This window comes from Carassius gibelio, chromosome B25, assembly GCF_023724105.1.
Source record: "Carassius gibelio isolate Cgi1373 ecotype wild population from Czech Republic chromosome B25, carGib1.2-hapl.c, whole genome shotgun sequence".
In the NCBI taxonomy this organism is placed as follows: Eukaryota; Metazoa; Chordata; class Actinopteri; order Cypriniformes; family Cyprinidae; genus Carassius; species Carassius gibelio.
This window is the reverse complement of record NC_068420.1, coordinates 6,299,849-6,319,678: the sequence shown is the minus strand read 5'-3', so window position 1 is coordinate 6,319,678 and position 19,830 is coordinate 6,299,849. Positions and strand designations below refer to the sequence as shown.

The following is a 19,830-nucleotide window of genomic DNA, read 5'->3' as shown; positions in this document are numbered from 1 at the left end:
AATTAAAGGATACATATTTTATTATGAAATGTATATTCATTACTGAGTTTAATTCCCCGTAAAATTTCCTGATCTTTCCAGCTTTTTCACAGAACTGATCGCCGTCTGCCCTCTACAGGACACTAAATGTTACTGTGCCAATTCAGAGTGCCTGGTTTGGTCTGTATTATAGCTGTTGTGTAAAAAATTAATTATGATATACATAAAGATCAAAGGCAGATTTTGTTTGAATGTTGAACCCTTTGGAGAGCACATGAGCAGCACCAGATAAAATAAAAACCAGAAACCGTTTCATTTTCTTGTAGTATATTTAATTCACTCTCCAATGTGACACACATCTCTAGTTAGAAACAATCTTTTAGACAAAAATAACTACGGCAGTTATTTTTAAAATATGAAGCACATTTACAAAACATTTGAACTAAAAGCTTTGGCCCCAAAACACTGTTTGCTGACGGTTAAAGACAAGCCATGATACGAACACAAAATATGATTCTCAAATATCATTCAACACAACATGATTCTTTCTAACTGTTCTCACAAGGCTTTTCACGTCAAGTCTAACCCTGGTTAAAGGCCACTTTAAAAACTCATTTATATGTTTTTAAAAGATTTTAACAATTTCCCAATAACTACACTTGAACAGCATTTTTTTCAGCCTGAGCTGAGACCTGAGCTTAATATATAATTAGTACATTTGTATTCGCAAATGTACAAGTTTCCCAAGTCTTTCAAAAAGAATTGCCTTATTTTAATATGCACTGATATCTCCAGGAAATGCTAGTTACATGTTTAGTGGATTCTTGCCTCATTAAATATACATGAGCTTTAATACATGTGTAAAAGTCATAAAAATCTTACACAATCTTCAAGTGTTTGAGATCAACACTTAAAAATATGAAACTGGAATATTAAAATTAGACAATATTTGGGTTTCAGAAGACTGACAGCACTAATCCAAACAATATTAATAACCTTGCTGCAAGGGTTAAAAACGATCCAGGGTTTCAAGTGTGAAAAGCCATACATGTCAATCTTCTTACCATGTAACCGATGTGATGATCTCACTTCCTGTCAGAAGAGCACTGCTTGAGATTGACAAGAGCGTGTCAAAGTCACCATTTCAAAATGACTGTCACTTCAAAATCTCATATTCCGGGCGAAAAGCATAAATAAGGCGTTTCATGAGGTCTCACTACAAAATACAGGGTCGGACGCACTCAACGGAGTTCACAGAAACGGAGAGATTTTTATTGCCTCCAATTATTGCCTGGTCCTCATAAAACGTGAAAATAATAAAAGGCTGAGGTATGTGCGTTTTCACCAGTGTCTGCTGTCCACCAGTTCGGGCCGCAGACTGAGTCTCTTTAGTGTCTCGTACCCGATGACGATCATGACCGACGTGGGCAGGGAGGAAATGATGCGTGCAGACAGACCCTTGGTGAGACCCCACACGCCCTCTTCAGCCAGGAGCTGCTTGAACGTCTCCATCACAGACGAACGACCTTCGACCTGCAAACACACACACAGTGCATTGTTTTTCATTGTTCATTGTGCAGTTTTGCTCTTTTGAAATAGAATACGGTTTATTGTAAGTATAGCAAAAAAGATCATAGTTCTGAGCAGATTAAAATACTAATACTATTAAGCAACATCTTATCTACTTTACCTTAAAGTTAACCTCATCAGTACACAGAGGTTATTTACATATAAAAGTCTTCAAGTTATATACCGTATTTTCCGGACTATAAGTCACACTTTTTTCCATAGTTTGGCTGGTCCTGCGACTTATAGTCAGGTGCGACTTATTTATCAAAATGAATTTTACATGAACCGAGAGAAATGAACCAAGAGAAAACATTCTCTTGGTTCTTGGTTCTAAATAAATGCGACTTATATGTTTTTTCCTCATCGTGACGTATTTTTGGACTGATGCGACTCATACTCAGGTGCGACTTGTAGTCCGAAAAATACTAAAGTAGTCTGCTAACTACATTAATACATCTATTAATCAAATCTGTAATTCTGTTTTATTGATAAACTGCTACAATTTGTTTTCTCTTTTAATTAACATTTTAGTAATTTAATGTTTTTTTTTCCATTTTTTTATGTCTATAATAGTTCTATTTAAATTTATTAGCTTTAGTTTATATGGTTTTAGTTATTTTAGTACTTCAAGTTAACCTACATATAAATTAGAAGAAATAAGTAGAAGAAATGAGAAACATTGGGAGTTATTTTAATGCATTTAATTTCAAATAATGTTTCAAGTATGGTGTAACTATAACAACAACCCTGATTTAAATAAATGTATTTGAAACCTTTTAAAATGACGTTAAATAAATAAAAATAAAGAATATTAGCATTTTGTATACTATTATTCAGAGGTTTGGTGTAAGACTTTTTTCTGTGAAAGAAATTATAATTTTACTAAATATTTCTGTTTCAAATATGCAAATATGAATATTCAAATGAGTTATTTTGCACTTCCTATTCATCAAAAAAAAAATCCTGAAATAAATGTTTTTCTGAGCAGCAAATCAACATATTAGGATGATTTCTCATCGACACCGGCGAAGAAAAAAAGATCATTCAACTTTGCCATCACAGGAATATTTTTACTACATTTAAAAACTACATTTTTAATTGCAAATACATTAAAAATATTACTGTTTTTACTGTAAAGCGGTATAGGAGAGCACAAAAAAAAACATCCTACTGCCTCAAACTTTTAAACGATAGGGTTAACCACCAAGATGAATGACAGCAGGTTATGGGTGATTTTGCACCTGTACTCGGGCTCGGACCACGTCCATGGGGTTGGTGAGGGTGGAGGCTGTGGCTGCAGCCATCGGTCCCGCCACGGCCTGCAGGAGCAGGTGTGGACAGTCCACTGGAGCCAGTCTGGAGAGCCGCTCTGAAAAGACACAGAGAGAGAGAACTTTATTATCACTCTACATGTACAAAGAAACTCTGGTGGAGGTGCCTTCTTGATTCATTCAGATAGTAGTGTACCATGTACAAATCTGCACAAACATGGACACTTAAAGATATTACTATTATGCAATATAATCTACATTATACGCTATACACAATGCAATATACACAATATTCTATACAACACAGTACACAGATGTGTGCAAAAAATAAACACGATTTATTTTGTTTTACATTAACATCACTGCAATTAAGCAGAAAGTACTGAGGTGGTGTACCGTATTTTTCGGACTATAAGTCGCACTTGAGTATAAGTCGCATCAATCCAAAAATACGTCATGATGAGGACAAAAACATATATAAGTCGCACCGGTCTATAAGTCGTATTTATTTAGCACCAAGACCCAAGAGAAAACATTTCCGTCTCCAGCCGCGAGAGGGCGCTCTATGTCTTCAGTGTAGATTACAGGAGCACTGAGCAGCATAGAGCGCCCTCTCGTGGCTGGAGAAGGTAATGTTTTCTCTTGGTTCATTTCTCTCGGGTCATGTCAAATTAATTTTGATAAATAAGTCGCACCTGACTATAAGTCGCAGGACCAGCCAAACTATGAAAAAAAGTGCGACTTATAGTCCGGAAAATACGGTAGTTGGCATCTTGACCATTATATTTCAGATTTTACGCAATGAAGTATAGCACAAAGTGGTGACTAAAGGCAGTGTGTGGGGAAGTGATTGAGGTCTGAAGACGAGCGACTGCCTTGTGGTAAAAACTGTGGAAACACATGAGCCCACAGGATTCATGTTACTAAGTTAAGAGCGTGTAGCTATCAAATAACATTTCAGTTCACCGAAACTTCGGCAAGCGAGAATATATTGGAGAACTGAGATCAGTGGTTGATACCGTGATGTTTAATCAGTGCTCCTCCACAGACAGAGTTACTGGCAATATGAAACAATGTCTTAGTTGTCAAATTCTGTCAATTTTATCATGAAATTCAAACAACAAATGGCATTTTGGCACACTTGTGGCGTCACAGACCCATGGAGCATGAATCCGCCATTATAATTTATTGAAATTACTTTTTTTTTTTTTTACCGCTTAAAGATGACATAGCTTGTCACATAACACTACATTTACCTCAAGAAAGCCATTCAATGTCCATAAACTCGACAGTCAGCTAGAAAAAAAAGTCATCAGGAGATGAACAATATCCTAAATACATGCATTAGATATTAGATTTTTAATATACATTTGACCTAACTTGCAGTCATCATTATTTACTATATGTTTGAATAATGTCATAAAGATTTTATTATGTAGTATATATTTAATGAATTGCATTACCTTTCAAAGATACTTTCAATATTATACATTAACTCAGAATTTCAAATAGTTGTATCTCGGCTAAATATTGTCCTGACAGTTACTACAGTTATACATCAACAGAAAGCTTATTTAAGCTTATAGAAGAAGCATGAATCTCAATAAAAATAAAAAAAAGACCCATTTGATTGTCTTTGTGGTCCAGGGTCACATGTTTTCCTTACCTGCGTAAAAGTGATAAAAGGGCCACCAGATGGCGCTGTTGGGGATGTAGGTGAGGAGGGACGCCACATATCCACGATAAAACCCCCGAAATCCATCGGCGTGAAAAATCTGCACCACAATGTCTCTGGTCTGGCCAAATGTCACCTTCCTGGGCTTGAGTTTGAAGCGTGTGAGCTGACAGCCCTGACCCTGCACCATCAGCTGCTGGGACACCACGTCGATGGGAACCGTGATGCTTTGGGCCACCAGCGAGGCCGCGCCGCCCGCCACCAGAGACTTGATCGTGTTATTGGACGAGTAGCAGGACACGTATTTCCTCACCAGCTCGTAGGTCGTGACGTAGGCCTGACCTGAGATCAGTGTGAACGTATTGACCATGAACCCTCGGTAAAGGCCACGTGTCCCCTCGGCCTTCAGGATCTTCCAGAAGGCGTCGAAGGTGCCGTTATAGAGCGACTTCCCCTTCTGGACCTGCAGTCTGGTGCGGATCAGGGTGAAGGGGTAGACAGCGGCCCGTGTGGTCATGGTCATGAAGACGCCCAGAGAGTAGAACTTCCTCTTGTCCAGATCCTCCCATTCGATGATCTGAATGTTGCGCTTCATTGTGGCCAACGAGCTCACACACAAAATCACTCGCGCACACACTCACTCCGCTCCCGCTCGACCTGAAATGACAAAATCACAAGAGTTCAGATCTGAAGGTACAGAGTTCAAAGGTCACGTGACTGCGAGGTTATGTCAGAATCATATGCTCTGCAGAGATAATTTCTTGACATGTGTAAACAAAAAAGCAGATACTGAACATCTGAAATATATGAAATATGCAAATGTTTACATCCCAGCTAAATCTTTTGTTATATAAAGGTTTGTTTTATGAATGAACCTTTCAAATGCAGTTTATGTATAGATTGTACTGTTTTACACTTGATTGATTTTCAATCTTAAACAGTACACTTTAACGGGATAAAAATATATTTATAAGTTAACTGTGAGCAGTCTGAGCACAAAACTTTTTTTTATTCAAATAAAAATAAAACAACATCTATCATAGAAACATAATGAATAAAAATTATTTAATTTTATAATGTTAATCTAAAAGTAATGTAAATCTCAATTTTTTTCCAGGATTATACCTGTCAAAATAATAATAATAATAATAATAATAATAATAATAATAATATTAATAAATGTTTGTTTTTAAATTATATCTTTATTGTTCCAAAGTAAACATTCAGTCATATTTATAGCATCACATTTGGAAAGAATGAACCAGAAAAATAGCGCTTAGCAAAACTGAATTAGATTACAAATTAAATACCATCAACAATAATAAAAATAAAATAAAACACATTTTTATTCACAAAATTAATGTAGTGCTTAATGTTTCTAAAATCTTTTTATATTAATTTCTAAATCACTAGAATGCCACACTTTGCACTAAATTATACTTCTCGAAAAAAAATAAAACAACATTTTTAAATGTTCTCTGTTGTTTTAATGTAAACATTATTATTTTCATAGCATCATATTTAGAATCAACCAGAAAAATAGTGCTTGCCATTTCAAAATGAAAAACATTTAATTACTAAAAAAATATGTAATACTTTCATATTATTCTATAAATTACTAAAATACCATGTGGTTAAACCTGTCAGAATTAAAGTTTTTAATAAATATTTATTTTTAAATTACACCTCTGTTGTGCCAAAGTAACCATTAAAGAGGAGACAACTATTATAATGTTAATATTATTATATAAAAAGCATCATATTTCGAATTAACATTTAAAACAATGTTTATAACTACTGGGATTTAGTCAATGGAAAAATTGCATTACAGTAGAAATTTGAAAAAAAATAAAAATAAAAATAAAAATGTATTCCTAAGAAAAATTTAAAATAAAAAATTATCTTTATGTTACTGAATTTTTAGAGACGACACTACCTTGATGCAGCTCTTTTCTTCATATTTGACATGCATGACCATAAATAGTCAATGACAGATGTAACACACTCTCTCTTCTGTCCTCCATCAGTTATTTGGCTCTGACAGAGCTGAATGTTTATCAGAGTCATTGTGACCTTTTCATGGTGAAACTTCATGGTATCTACTGCACATGCGCATTACACAAGACAACATAGTACAAGACAGCCCCTGAAACAAAAAGCAGCTTCTGTTGTGTCCTCCTCTCACGCATCTGAAGCACAGGACGCTTCATTTGACCTCTCAGACTCACACTAACTCACCCGGTTAGCTCGCCATATCTGCTGTTTCTCCATCCAGCGGCCTCAAGCGGAGCAGCGCGGTCCTGTCACGAGAGAAGCCCGCTATTGTGCCTCAAAAAAGCGCATTCTGCCTGATCGATTTGCGGCCTGCAGCTCCTGATTAAAAAGTTATGCCGATCATGCCTCCTCCACACTTCCGGCGCATGCTCAAACGTCACTGCTGCCTGTTGATTGGTCAGTGACGCAGGAGGAGCTGTTTGATGATTGGTCGATGATGTGTGCCGTACAAGTTTTTATTTATATATTATATAATGTAACTATATCTATACATGAACAAAATCAAGAGAATGTTGCATTTTTTTTATTATTACAATGAACAACGTGCACAAGTTTACATTATTTAATTATGATCCAGCACATTTATTATTATTATTATTATTATTATTATTATTATTATTATTATTATTATTATTATTATTGTTATTTTGTAATATTCTATTGTCTGTTTTATATGTAATAAATACAGCAAAGTTAAATATTCTATACAAAGTTTAACAATACAATCTAATATTACTTTAAATGTAATATAACACCATTATAGAATATTATGCAAAATATTATATTATATATTTATAACTATACACACACACACACACAATAAGGTACACTTTACAAATAAAAAGTGTTGCAGCATTAATGCTTAAAATAATTTATGAAATGTACATATTGCTGTGAACTTATTTAATTTTTACATGCATATAAACACGAACAACAAGCAAAATAGTTCATTTTGTTGCAACAGTTTACAACAAGTTTACATTGTTTTAACAATAAAATAAAATCAATTAAAAATAAAATTGTTAAACAAAAAGGGTGTTAATAAAACAACTAATTTAGAAAAATCGTACATACAAAACACTAAAAGAATATTGCTTGAAATAATTTCTGAAACGAAATATACTAAATGGTTTGTATTTAAAGTTCTGTATGAATATTAATGTTTACACACAAGAACACACACTTTTGTATGAGAAATGAAATGAAATGTGATGTCTTCCGACATTTACACTCGAAAATACTGTCGATATAACGTATTAAACTTTATAAATAGGATAATTTTGAAAAATAGATCATTTCTATATCCACTTTCATATCCATTATATTAAGATTTGTTGATAAACCAAAAAAGTGAAGAAAAATATATAGTGTAGGAGATACTGTTTGTTGATTGGACGACGCTCTGCGAGATCCTGAATTCTGATTGGAGAGTCCTCCAGGGAGGTACTGTTCGCTGATTGGCTAGTTGTCGTGTGTCAAGCTAGTGGAGTCGTGTTAATATTAGGAGTCATCATGGCGCTCGCTTCATCTCAGTACGGTAAGGGCTCTTTTACTGACAAAAATAACAACATTAATCTTATTTAAGCTATGATAGAGGTGTATATAACCGGTTATATGCGAAGTCACAATCGTGTGTTAAAACAGCCCTTAACTAATCACGTTTAGAAGGAAGAAAGAGGCGGTTTTGTCGTTAGCATTGCGGCTAGCAGCGAGAGAGCGTAACATCCAGATCGCGTGCTAACATGCAGCTGAAGCGACCACAAACTGATGTGTATCCAAACCTAGTGAAATGCTCACCTTTACAGCAACTGTTTTATTCGTATAGGAAGCCAAACAAATTGTCTAGGCTGGCAGCTCATTTAGCATTGAGACAGCCCGTTATGTAACGTACAATGCTCGATTATTATGCATTGTTTAAAATAATACATATGTAATTTACCATGATGGTACTGTCATGCTTTCATGCACCATGGCTTCCCCTTGCTTGTGTTCTTACTTTCCTTTAACGTTGTTATGTTAATACTAATGTATATGAATATGGTAATCAACTTTTTTTAAAAATATGTGTAATGTTATATATTTGATTTGAAGTAGTATTACTGTTGTTTATTATCACTATACTATGATAAGAGCAAAGTATTGCTTTTCTCTGTATTCAGCTGTTTATTGTTTCTTCATGTATTATACAACAAATAATATATTATTATGTTTTATCTTAATATGACGTTTTTCTGATTGCTGTAAAACTCTCATAAATGGCCCAAAAAGGCTTTAAAGTCCCCCAAACTGTAAAAACCTACATTGTGGGAAACATTGGGAGGGAGTTTTCCTCAAAAATGTAATTAAGGTCTACAATGCCTAAAGGTTTCTTTTTAGAAGTAAATAGTGTATAATTATAATTAACTGTGTTTATGTCAGTGGACTGATCCTGCTGTAATCTGATTGTCTGTTAAGCGAGAGTGTAATTTACTTTTCCCACCCAGTGTCTCTATCTTCCGTGTCATAAATCTAGATCAGGGATTTGTGTGTTCATTGGGGGCGATGCAGGATTGTGTTCTTTACTGCAGTTTCTGTTTAATCTGAACTCATCTTACCTAATCTAACGCATGCAGCAGCAGCAGACACAGGCTGTGAGTGATAAGCATGTGTCTGTGCATGTTCATCCACCACACATGCAGTCACACAGTGTCAATACACTGCTCTGCAGCAGCACTAGTGAGTTATATCATGCCCAGGAATGAGAATTTGGATCTTTTTATTTAGTGACCTGTCAACTTTTCTGCATGGATAGTTTAAACTCTTGTTTCTTTTTAGTCAGAATTTCTTGAGACAGCATGCAGATCTGACTGCAGCAGTGCTAGTGTTACTTTAACACAGCCTTTTTATCTAGTGTGTAGGGCTTTAGTCTGTGAAAGACTGTTTGATCAAACTGATTCAATCTTCTTTGAATGCAATGCTATGAGAGCCCACCAAATGAATGAGTATTTATTACATCCATGTTGACATTATTAAAATAACATCTATTTCCAACAACTCAAAAAATGTACATTTATTACTTCTTATATAGGCTACTGTTTTTACTGTCACTTTCGCTCAATGTGTCCTACAGCAAAATGTTTGGTGCATTCCTAAATTAAATGTTGTTATTTAATGCTTGTGTATCTGCGCTGGCTGTGAGTTGGCCTTGTATCTAAGCTCTTTGTAGTCAGTCCCACAGCTGTAATCTTGTGCCTTCTAAAAGGGGTGTTAGGAGGGAAGAGGTGAAGGCCTGCAAACAGAGGCATTGAAAAGAAGATACTCTCTCTTTGAGCTATATGGGCCTTGCAGGTGTTGATCTGCTTGAGTTTGGGCCAATTTTGATTCCGTTTGGTTGCAGGTGCACATTACATGTTTTGGTCACAGCCAAACTTGAACCCAGATCAGAATAATGAGTTTTAAACGCACAAGCCATTCTTTTCCTGTTAGTTACACAAACAACATTCATCAGGGCCAAAATTCTCAATTAAGTCTTTTATTCTGTACAGAACATCCATTCGGCCATCTGATCGACACTCTGCAGAGCGAACAATATGAAGAGCGGCGCTACTTCAACCCCCAGAAGCTGAGAGATGACCGATATGGTGAGTTGCTCAATGCTTTAATGGAATTCAATCACGCACAGATGCAAGTGACATCACTTAAACTCAATTAAACTCGATGGATTTCAGATGCAAAAATAAAGAGATGTAAAATAAAGTCCTGCAAAATTAATATCCGGCTCTTTCTCTTGTAGAGAAACTGCCGTTCTGTATGCGGGTTCTCCTGGAGTCCGCCATCCGGAAGTGTGACGGGTTCTACATTAAGACGGACGATGTCTCCAGTGTTTTGGATTGGCAGACGCAGCAGAACCAGGCCGAGGTTGTGTTCTCGCCCGCCAGGGTTCTGCTACAGGATTTTACGTGAGTAATTGATTCAGGCTGCATGCTTTGGGGAAAAAAAAGGAATTGTAATTGCAAAGGTGATTTTCAGGGTGTACTCACACTAGGCGTCCCCCCAAAGCTTGGTTTGTTTAGCCGTCCCTGGCTCTGTTGGAAGAGGTGGGCCAGAGCGTGTTCAGTTGGGCTCGGGCATGGCACGCATTGAGTGTGAGTGCTAACTGGCTGGAGTGCAGAACTTGTGATATGTGCAGCATGGTTGCCTGAACATTTCTGATTGGAAAAAGCGATAGATCTACAATATATTGGAGGGCCGTGAGTTACTGTGTCCCATAGACCCAAAATATTAATAAACCACTAAGTTAAGAAAACGATGCACTCCATTGTGCTGTGCGAGAGCACTTCTCTGCTGCCTTAATGTGCTATCGGAAACTTTTCAAACGTTTCCCACGGATGAAGTCGTGTTCAAAGTTTATGGTCAACCCAATTCAGAAATTGGAGTATCAAAATAATCTCTTGAGTAGTAAATACGACTTCAGAGGCCGTTTATGTAATTTATGCCATGACATGATTAGAACTAAATGCAGCATTTACTCACATTTCACTTCTAATTATATATTCTATATATAATCGTGTATGTGACGAATAAAAAAATCTTGAATAAAGCGTGCTCCAGTCCAGAACCTAAAGTGCAATGTGACAGCAGGGGAGTGGGGGAGTGGAGAGGGGGGATAATTGTGCTCGGGCTCGGTTCAAGGTAACCGTGTCTAGTGTGAGTACACCCTAAAATGTGATGATAAAAAAATGTCCAGGTTTGCTGTGCTTGTTTGTGTCAAAAATTTGCTTTTATATATCAAATATTGTTAGTTACTATTAATGTTACTAAATAAAAATTAAGTTACTTATTAAAAAAATACTATTGTAATGTTTGACTGTAAAATAAAAAATCTAATATTTAAGACAAATATAATTTGAATTAAATTAAAAATGACAATACTAATATTTATGGCTGTCTTTATTTCTTCATTTTAAAAGGATAACATCTTCATTTTCAAACAAACACACTTCTATTTTGACCGAGGAAGCCTTTAAAGCTTCTAATTTGTTGATAAGCATCTCTTGTTTCTTGTCGAGTATGGGAAGGTGGCTTAGATCACAATAAATCATATCACAGTGTTTTATTTGGATGAACAGTCCTTTCTTCAATCACACACTAACAGTTCCTGATACATCCTGATAGCCCATTTGTGTTCACAGGGGAATTCCTGCTATGGTGGATCTGGCTGCCATGAGAGATGCTTTAGCTAAACAGGGGGTCGATCCGAACCTGGTGAACCCCAGATGCCCCACAGACCTCATCGTAGATCATTCTCTGCAGATCGACTACAGCAAATGGTGAGAGTGAACGCAAAGGCTAAAGGACGGATTAAGGCAGTATTTATGTTTTAAAACCTGATAATTACAACATTAACATAAACAATGATTATGTCTAGAACTCCTAACGTACACAGTAATTAGGGCGATAATGTATTGTGCTACTGTTTTTGTGAAAACATTCCCTTTTTATGAGCTTATCCAGTCACGATGCAACACGTTGTTAAATGCATTTGCCTCATTTCTCAGTGCCATCCAGAACCCTCCAGCCCCCACAGACGAGAGTCACTCTGCTGCTGTCAGATCTCCTGCCGGCCGACCGTCTCCACGAGGGAGCAGCAGCGGCGGCGGTCACTGTGCAGGTCAACGACCGGGTCACCGGGGCGGCTGCAGTAAAGCCTCCTGCTCCGACGTTCCCAGTGGCAGAAGCGCAGCAGTACAAATAGAGAACACACCCCTCCTGTGCCCCTTCCACCTGCAGCCCGTGTCCGAGTACGTCTCACCTCACACACACACACACATTAACTCATGAATCTGTCTGCATTCTCTTGATGCCCTGATGTCTGTCTGACCCACACAGGCCTGAAACTATGATCAGAAACCAAGAGATGGAGCTAATCCGAAACAAAGAGAGGCTACAGTTCTTTAAGGTGAGTTTTCAGAGCTTTCTGTGATTTTATATTTACACGAAAACAACATAAAATGCATTTTATATCACACTGTGGTTATGAAAAGTGAAATAAGGGAAGATATATCTGGAAGTTAATTTAACTGGTTCGTGAAAATGATTTCCTTGCCTACTAGGTTACATTAGCAAAAAATTGGTGGATATAATTTTTCATTATGAAAAAGATATTGGTTATTCTTTAAAGTAACATTTACAGTCATGCGCAATAAAACCAAACCCATTTGTTACGGAAGTGAAAATTCACAACCGAGGATCAGTAATTTATTTTCTGAAAGAAATAATACTTTTATTCTTATACATATACTTACAAAAGATTTTGTATCAAATTTGTTTTTTTACTTTCCATTTATCGAAGAAGCCTGAAAATATATTGAACCGTTTCCACAAAAATATTAAGCAGCACAACTATTTTTTTTCACATTGATTATCAGAAATGTTTCTAGGGCAGCATATTAGAATGATTTCTGACGACACTGAAGACTGAAGTAATAATGTTGAAAATTCAGCTTGACATCACAGATATAAATTACATTTTAAAATATATGCAAATTGAAAGTGGTTATTTTAAACTGATAATATTTTACAAATAAAAAAATCTTACAGACAACAAACTTTTAATTTTATATTAATGCCTGTTTCTCACTATTTTCTTTCCAGTGGTGTTCAAAAGCCTTTAAAAACATCAACGTAGTTCCGCCAGACATCAACACGGTGCATCAGGTGAATCTAGAGTACCTGTGTCAGGTGGTACAGGAAGGGGAGGGGTTTATTTATCCTGACAGTGTGGTGGGAACGGACTCCCACACCACCATGATCAACGGCCTTGGGATCCTAGGCTGGGGTAAGCATGCTGTTAGTTATTGTGTTATATTTGAACACTATTCTGTCTTGTTTATCTCACTTTGTCTCTCTTTCAGGAGTTGGAGGCATTGAATCAGAGGCGGTCATGTTAGGTCAGCCAGTGTCTTTGACTCTGCCACAGGTCGTCGGCTGTAAACTCGTGGGGACCATCAATCCTCTTGCCACATCCATTGATATCGTACTGGGCATTACTAAGGTACAGCGAGGTCCTTGTTTCCTTAATGTATAACATCATCAGTGAATTTGCAATCTCTAGAAATGACATTTGACTGATCTGATCTTTGTGTCTCAGCATCTGCGTCAGGCAGGGATCGGCGGGAAGTTTGTGGAGTTCTTTGGGCCTGGTGTACAGCAGCTCTCGGCTCCCGATCGCACCACCATTGCTAACATGTGCCCGGAGTACAACGCCACTGTGAGCTTCTTTCCTGTGGATGACATCACCCTTCAGCACTTTAAACACACTAGTACGGACCATCCTGAGTAATTTAGATTATAAAGCTTCAAGTGTTTGAAGATTTAACTTAATGCAAAACGTTTTTCTTATCAGTTTGCAGTGAGGAGAAGCTTGTGGTTTTAGAAGACTATCTGAAGGCTATCAAACTCTTCAGAAGCTACGGCCACCAATCAGAAGAGCCGCAGTATTCAGAGGTTGGTTAACTTAATTAGGTGCTTGTAGAGCGGGAGAGATGGAGGTTTCCCGTGTAACGGCGGCACACAAAGCAACGCTCCTCTCACAAACGCTGCTTTATCAGTCATTACATGCAAGGTGAAATGAAAGGCAGTTTATTTGCTTCAGAAATACAGTGATTTAAAAACACCCCCACATGCAGCACTTGTATATTCAAAGCCTGGCGGGCCGCCACAAGTAAAACTATAGCGAAATCACTGACTGACCTTCACATGAGAAATCAGTAACCAAAAAAGCAATAAAAAGCCCCTATAGAATTTCCAAGTTGAGTTAAATCATGTGGTTTCGTAGGTCATCGAGATGAACCTGAGCTCAATTGTGCCTCATGTCAGTGGACCCAAACGGCCGCAGGACAGAGTCGCTGTGACATGCATGAAGGAAGACTTTATCAACTGCCTGAATGAGAAGGTGAAAGCACATATTAACATATTAAATTGGAAAAAAATATATAGGTAGCAAAGTACCCTTGACCTCACTAATACCAGTGTATGTTGTGCCATCCATGTGTGTGTAGGTGGGTTTTAAGGGCTTCCACATATCCAAAGAGAAGCAGGCAACTCAGGTCCCCTTCATTCATGAGGGGGCCGAGTACAACCTGGCGCACGGATCGATCGTGATCGCTGCGGTCATCAGCTGCACCAACAACTGCAACCCGTCCGTCATGCTGGCCGCAGGTCAGACGTCAACACACCTCTAGATCTGATAGGAGCTGTTTGAACAGTGTTTAGTGCATCTCACGTGTATGTCTGTGTGTTGTTCAGGTCTGCTAGCGAAGAAAGCTGTCGAGGCTGGTCTAAAGGTTAAACCGTACATCAGGACCAGTCTGGTGCCCGGCAGTGGAACCGTCACACATTACCTGAACACCAGTGGAGTCCTGCCCTACCTCAGGAAACTCGGGTACACGCACCATATATAAACACACACACACACACACTCTTTCAATCACTCAATTTCTCACTCAATCAATCACTCACTCACACACACACACACTAAGAAAAAACTAACTGGATATAGCAATGAATATAAATGCATAGATAAAATATTATTTAGAAAAAAAAAAGTTTAAAGAAATTTTTTTTACCTTTACATAAACACATTCACCGTTGTCTGGACAAGCATTCATTTTGATGATGTGTTTCAGGTTCGAGGTGGTGGGTTATGGATGTGCCACTTGTGTGGGCAATACAGCACCTTTACCTGAGAGTGTGGTGGATGCCATTAAACAGGTGAGACCGTTTAATCTTATTTCTGTCTCCCTTCCTCTCTCTGATCTGCTGTGTATTCATCTGTCTGCTTGTGTGCAGGGTGATTTGGTGGCATGTGGCGTGCTGTCTGGAAACAGGCATTTAGAAGGACGCCTGTGTGACTGCGTTCGGGCGAATTATCTGGCTTCGCCTCCACTGGTGGTGGCGTATGCGATCGCAGGCACAGTCAGCATCGACCTAGAGACAGAACCGCTGGGGGTGAACTCAGAAGGGAAGGACGTGTATCTGAGGGATATCTGGCCATCCAAAGAGGAGGTGAACCACACGGAGGAGAACATCGTCATCGCCTCCATGTTCAAAGATCTGAGGAGCCGCATGGAGGTACGAGAATATAATAGCACACGTTCCTCAAAAAATATAATTGATTGATCTACTTAATCAGTTGACTCAGGAGAGTTGTCTGTTAATAATGGCTGGTTTGTGTGATTGTCTGCAGAAAGGAAGTACGTTCTGGAACACAATAGAGTCTGCTGAATCTGCCCTCTTCCCGTGGGATCCCAAGTCCACCTACATTCGATGTCCGTCCTTCTTCAGCAAACTGGTGAATAACATGCAGTATTATTTATATATTATTATAGTACTGTGTTGATGTTTTGAAATATATTTTCAGTGTTAATCTAAATAATTTAGTCATTTAATGTTGTTTTGTAATTGTTATTAGTTTTTACTTTTACATTTTTCTATTTAGCTTTATTTTTTATTTCAGTTTAAGTTTGAGCAATTTTGTCATGTACACTTTTTTTTTTTTCAGAAATAAAAAAATTCTTTCAAGTTCCAGTAGTTTTAGTTGATTTTTCATGTCATATTTTATTTCAGCTTGATTTCAATTCATGAAAGTGATTCGTAATAGTTTTAGTTAGCGGTAACGACAGTGGTGTTATTTAGATGCAGATCTCCCCATGCATCACGGTCACAGTATTTTGACATTAACAAGGCTCCTGTTTCTCTTCGTCTCAGTCTAAAGAGGTGTGCACTCCTCAGTCCATTGAGGGCGCGTACCCGCTCCTCTTTCTGGGTGATAAAGTAACAACCGATCACATTTCTCCAGCGGGAAGCATCGCAAGAGTCAGCGCTGCCGCCAAATACCTTCAGAGCAAACGGTGAGATGATTTGGAAAGGCTTCTTCTCAGTATGTTCATATATTTGCCCTTAAAATCATGTATTATAATTTCCATTGCATTTAGCAGTAATATGATTTTTCATTCATACATTTATCAAGATTATTAGAAACTAAGTTCAGTTCCTTTATACATTTGATTCAGTTTGACCCCTCGTGAATTCAATTCCTATGGTGCACGGAGAGGAAACGATGCAGTAATGACTCGAGGAACATTTGCCAGCATAAAGCTTCAAAACCGCCTCATCGGGAAGACCGGACCCAAAACCCTGCACATTCCATCAGGACAGACGGTCAGCGACTAGACTGAACCGGTTTGAACTTGATTCGTTCTCAGTCTGTACACATGGTTTGATGGGTGTTTTCTCATCACAGCTGGATGTGTTTGAAGCTGCTGAACGCTACCAGAGAGATGGAGTCCCTCTCATCATACTGGCAGGAAAAGAGTACGGCTCCGGCAGCTCACGTGACTGGGCCGCTAAAGGACCTTATTTAATGGTACTGGTCCCATATTCCTGTGGATTCCTGTGTTTCCTGTTATTAGTTCTGAGCAAACACTTAACATGTGGACCTGTCTTGTCTGGGTTATTTAGGGCGTCCGTGCGGTGATAGCTGAGAGCTTTGAGAAGATTCATAGGAATCATTTGGTAGGGATGGGAATCACTCCGCTGCAGTTCCTGCCAGGACAGAATGCTGACTCGCTGGAGCTGTGTGGAAAAGAGCAATTCACCATCAACATCCCACAGGAGCTTACGCCCAGACAACAGCTAACAGTACAGGTAGAGCGACTCACAGTGGATAAAACATCAGTGAGGTGTGCTCAACACAGTAACAGCACAACCAGTGTAGTCTGATTTTAAAAAAGAAACACTAGTTAACTAGTTGATTGTAGTGAATCAGAAGCATTCAGAATAACCAATGTAGTCCAATGCACTGACAGGTGACTTTAATGAAACCGTTCTTCTCAGTGAATCAGAAACACATGTACACAATGTTTTGTAAACTGCCATCATTAAAATTAATTTATTAATTAATTTATTTATTTAGAGCAATAGCTAAGAAAGAATTTTCTTTTCTGCCATTACAATATTTAGTTACCATATTTTCCGGACTATAAGTCGCACTTTTTTTCAAAGTTTGGCTGGTCCTGCGACTTATAGTCAGGTGCGACTTATTTATCCAAATTAATTTGACATGAACCGAGAGAAATGAACCAAGAGAAATGAACCAAGAGAAAACATTACCGTCTACAGCCACGAGAGGGCGCTCTATGCTGCTCAGTGCTCCTGTAATCTACACTGAAGACATAGAGCGCTCTCTCTTGACTGGAGACGGTAATGTTTTCTCTTGGTTCTAAATAAATGCGACTTATAGTCCGGTGCGACTTATGTTTTTTTCCTCATCATGACGTATTTTTGGACTGATGCGACTTATACTCAGGTGCGACTTATAGTCCGAAAAATACGGTAACTGTTACCAAAATAGAGAGCTTGCGAATCGAAATTTGTATCCACACCCAGTCCTGCCCTTAATTAAACTGCGATTTGCTTGTACATACTGATTTTTGTCCATGCGACATCTAATGTTTATGTCTGATTTGTTTCCAGACGAGCACAGGGAAGAGTTTCAGTGTCACGGCTCTTTTCGAGAACGACATGGATGTGGCGTTTTTCAGACACGGAGGCATCCTGAAGTACGTAGCTCGATCTCTGCTGCTGTAGCATAATCAGATTCATAGCCACGGAGACGCCCATAGACCTCTGACTAGTACAGCGCCACCCAGAGGCCTTCTGGAGGCCTTATGAACTATGAACGCTGTGCCTATCGTCTGCCGAATCCTCCCGTCCCGGAGGACGTCATTGTTTTGCACTTAAAAACCACAAATGTCCAAGGTTTCGCTCCAGATCATTGTCTCCACTCCCAGACGCGATCCAGTGTGTATATCCACATTCTGGTTGTGCAGTGGGAACTTTGGGCATTTTGTATCGCAGTGCCTGTTAAGAAACCGTTCTCCTGACCTGAGCTCTTTGGTGCTGGATGCGAAGACTGCATGACGACCTCACAGCCAATGGAGGCTTTGCTCTTCTTTCATGGTGCTGATTTTTACACGGCCAATTTGATGGAGCGAAAATGTCCACACGTTCAAAGCTTTCCAGCTTACTGTTGTTTCTTCATTTCCTAGCTGTCGTTTCTGTATGTAAGTCGTCCACATATTGCAGTCACGACAAAAAAAAAGACACTCTTCGATTTCATCCGATCCAGTAGAATATCAATTTATTTATTATAATCGTCCATTTAGTGTTTTCTGTTACTGGGAGTATGAGTGCCAGTGATGACTGAAAGGAAGTATGCTCAGCCATAAACATAATATATAACTCTGAGCTCACATTAGAGAGTGACTGAAGGCTGGCTTTGGTACTATCAGTGCTGTTTGCCTCGTTGCGATGTTTGGCTTCAGTCCTTGTGTTCTGTAGGTGAAGACCGTATGCAGCTCCTCAGCACAGGGGTGAATGATGCAGTAGAAAAAAAAATCATTCTTTTCTTGGATTATGCTGTTATTGTAAATAATTTTTAATAAATAATGAGATCAGCATGCTGAGTTTGTCCTTTCTGTTTTTATAATATCACAGTCTGTCCAAATCACAAACAAATGACTCTCATGAACCAGTTCTTTGTCGTGAATAAAAACCATGCAGCACAATCAGTGTAATCCAAATTACTAGGGACTCTTGTAGTGTGACAGAATATTTCATTACTGTGTATTTTTTGTATTTATTATTCAATTGTAAAATTAGATTTAAATATATGAAATGAGTTTTAATGTTATTGTGTTATTTTAGAATAGATTTTTGGTTTAAAATATACTCTGAAATATTCGTAGTTTCTACATTGATTAAATGTAATGTAGCTTCCCTTACACTGGGGGCGCTGTGGAACTGAACGATTCATTTCTGTGGGATGTGCAATCTAGCTGATCCACTCCCACCAGCACAAAGAACCTGAAAGCAGACAGTAGTCTGATTCAGAAACAAATTAAAACCAAAAACGTACCATTCAACAAATGTAGTCTGGCTTTCTAAATACATGACTCTTATGCAACTGTTTTTTAATGTAACTAAAACACACAACACACATCAGGTAAAGTCTTAAAAACTATAAATATATATATGTACATAATTTGTGAACACATATTGAAATTGGCTCCACACAAAATATTAATTGAGGAATTTTCCTATGCTTAACAATAATTCTATGCATTAAGAGGTTAAATGAATTTTAGGACGATGTTTAAAAGTAGTGCAAATTTCTGGCGTTTAATACATGTTACAAGTTTCAGTTTTTAGTTGTTGTTTAATTATAAAATAAAAAGCTAA

At 38.0% G+C, this 19,830-nt stretch overlaps 2 protein-coding genes across 2 annotated transcripts; one reads left to right on the top strand and one right to left on the bottom strand.

Annotated features, from left to right (window-relative positions):
* Positions 1–289: 289 nt before the first annotated feature.
* On the bottom strand, positions 290–6,925 carry slc25a44a (solute carrier family 25 member 44a). The gene is made up of 4 exons (XM_052598043.1): positions 6,733–6,925; positions 4,486–5,151; positions 2,790–2,917; positions 290–1,512 (listed from the first exon to the last, which is right to left on the bottom strand). The coding sequence occupies exons 2-4, from the start codon at positions 5,087–5,089 to the stop codon at positions 1,321–1,323; spliced, it is 924 nt and encodes a 307-aa protein (XP_052454003.1). The 5' UTR covers positions 5,090–5,151; positions 6,733–6,925; the 3' UTR covers positions 290–1,320.
* Positions 6,926–7,953: 1,028 nt separating this feature from the next.
* LOC128014332 (iron-responsive element-binding protein 2) lies at positions 7,954–19,049 on the top strand. Its single transcript, XM_052597818.1, has 21 exons — positions 7,954–8,086; positions 10,074–10,169; positions 10,322–10,487; positions 11,721–11,858; positions 12,087–12,329; positions 12,418–12,487; positions 13,183–13,366; positions 13,443–13,582; positions 13,679–13,850; positions 13,934–14,034; positions 14,366–14,482; positions 14,589–14,748; positions 14,836–14,971; positions 15,216–15,300; positions 15,379–15,660; positions 15,776–15,880; positions 16,297–16,439; positions 16,602–16,749; positions 16,832–16,954; positions 17,050–17,235; positions 18,064–19,049. Exons 1-21 carry the CDS (start codon positions 8,062–8,064, stop codon positions 18,175–18,177), a joined length of 2,934 nt encoding a protein of 977 aa, XP_052453778.1. The 5' UTR covers positions 7,954–8,061; the 3' UTR covers positions 18,178–19,049.
* The last annotated feature ends 781 nt before the right edge of the window (positions 19,050–19,830 follow it).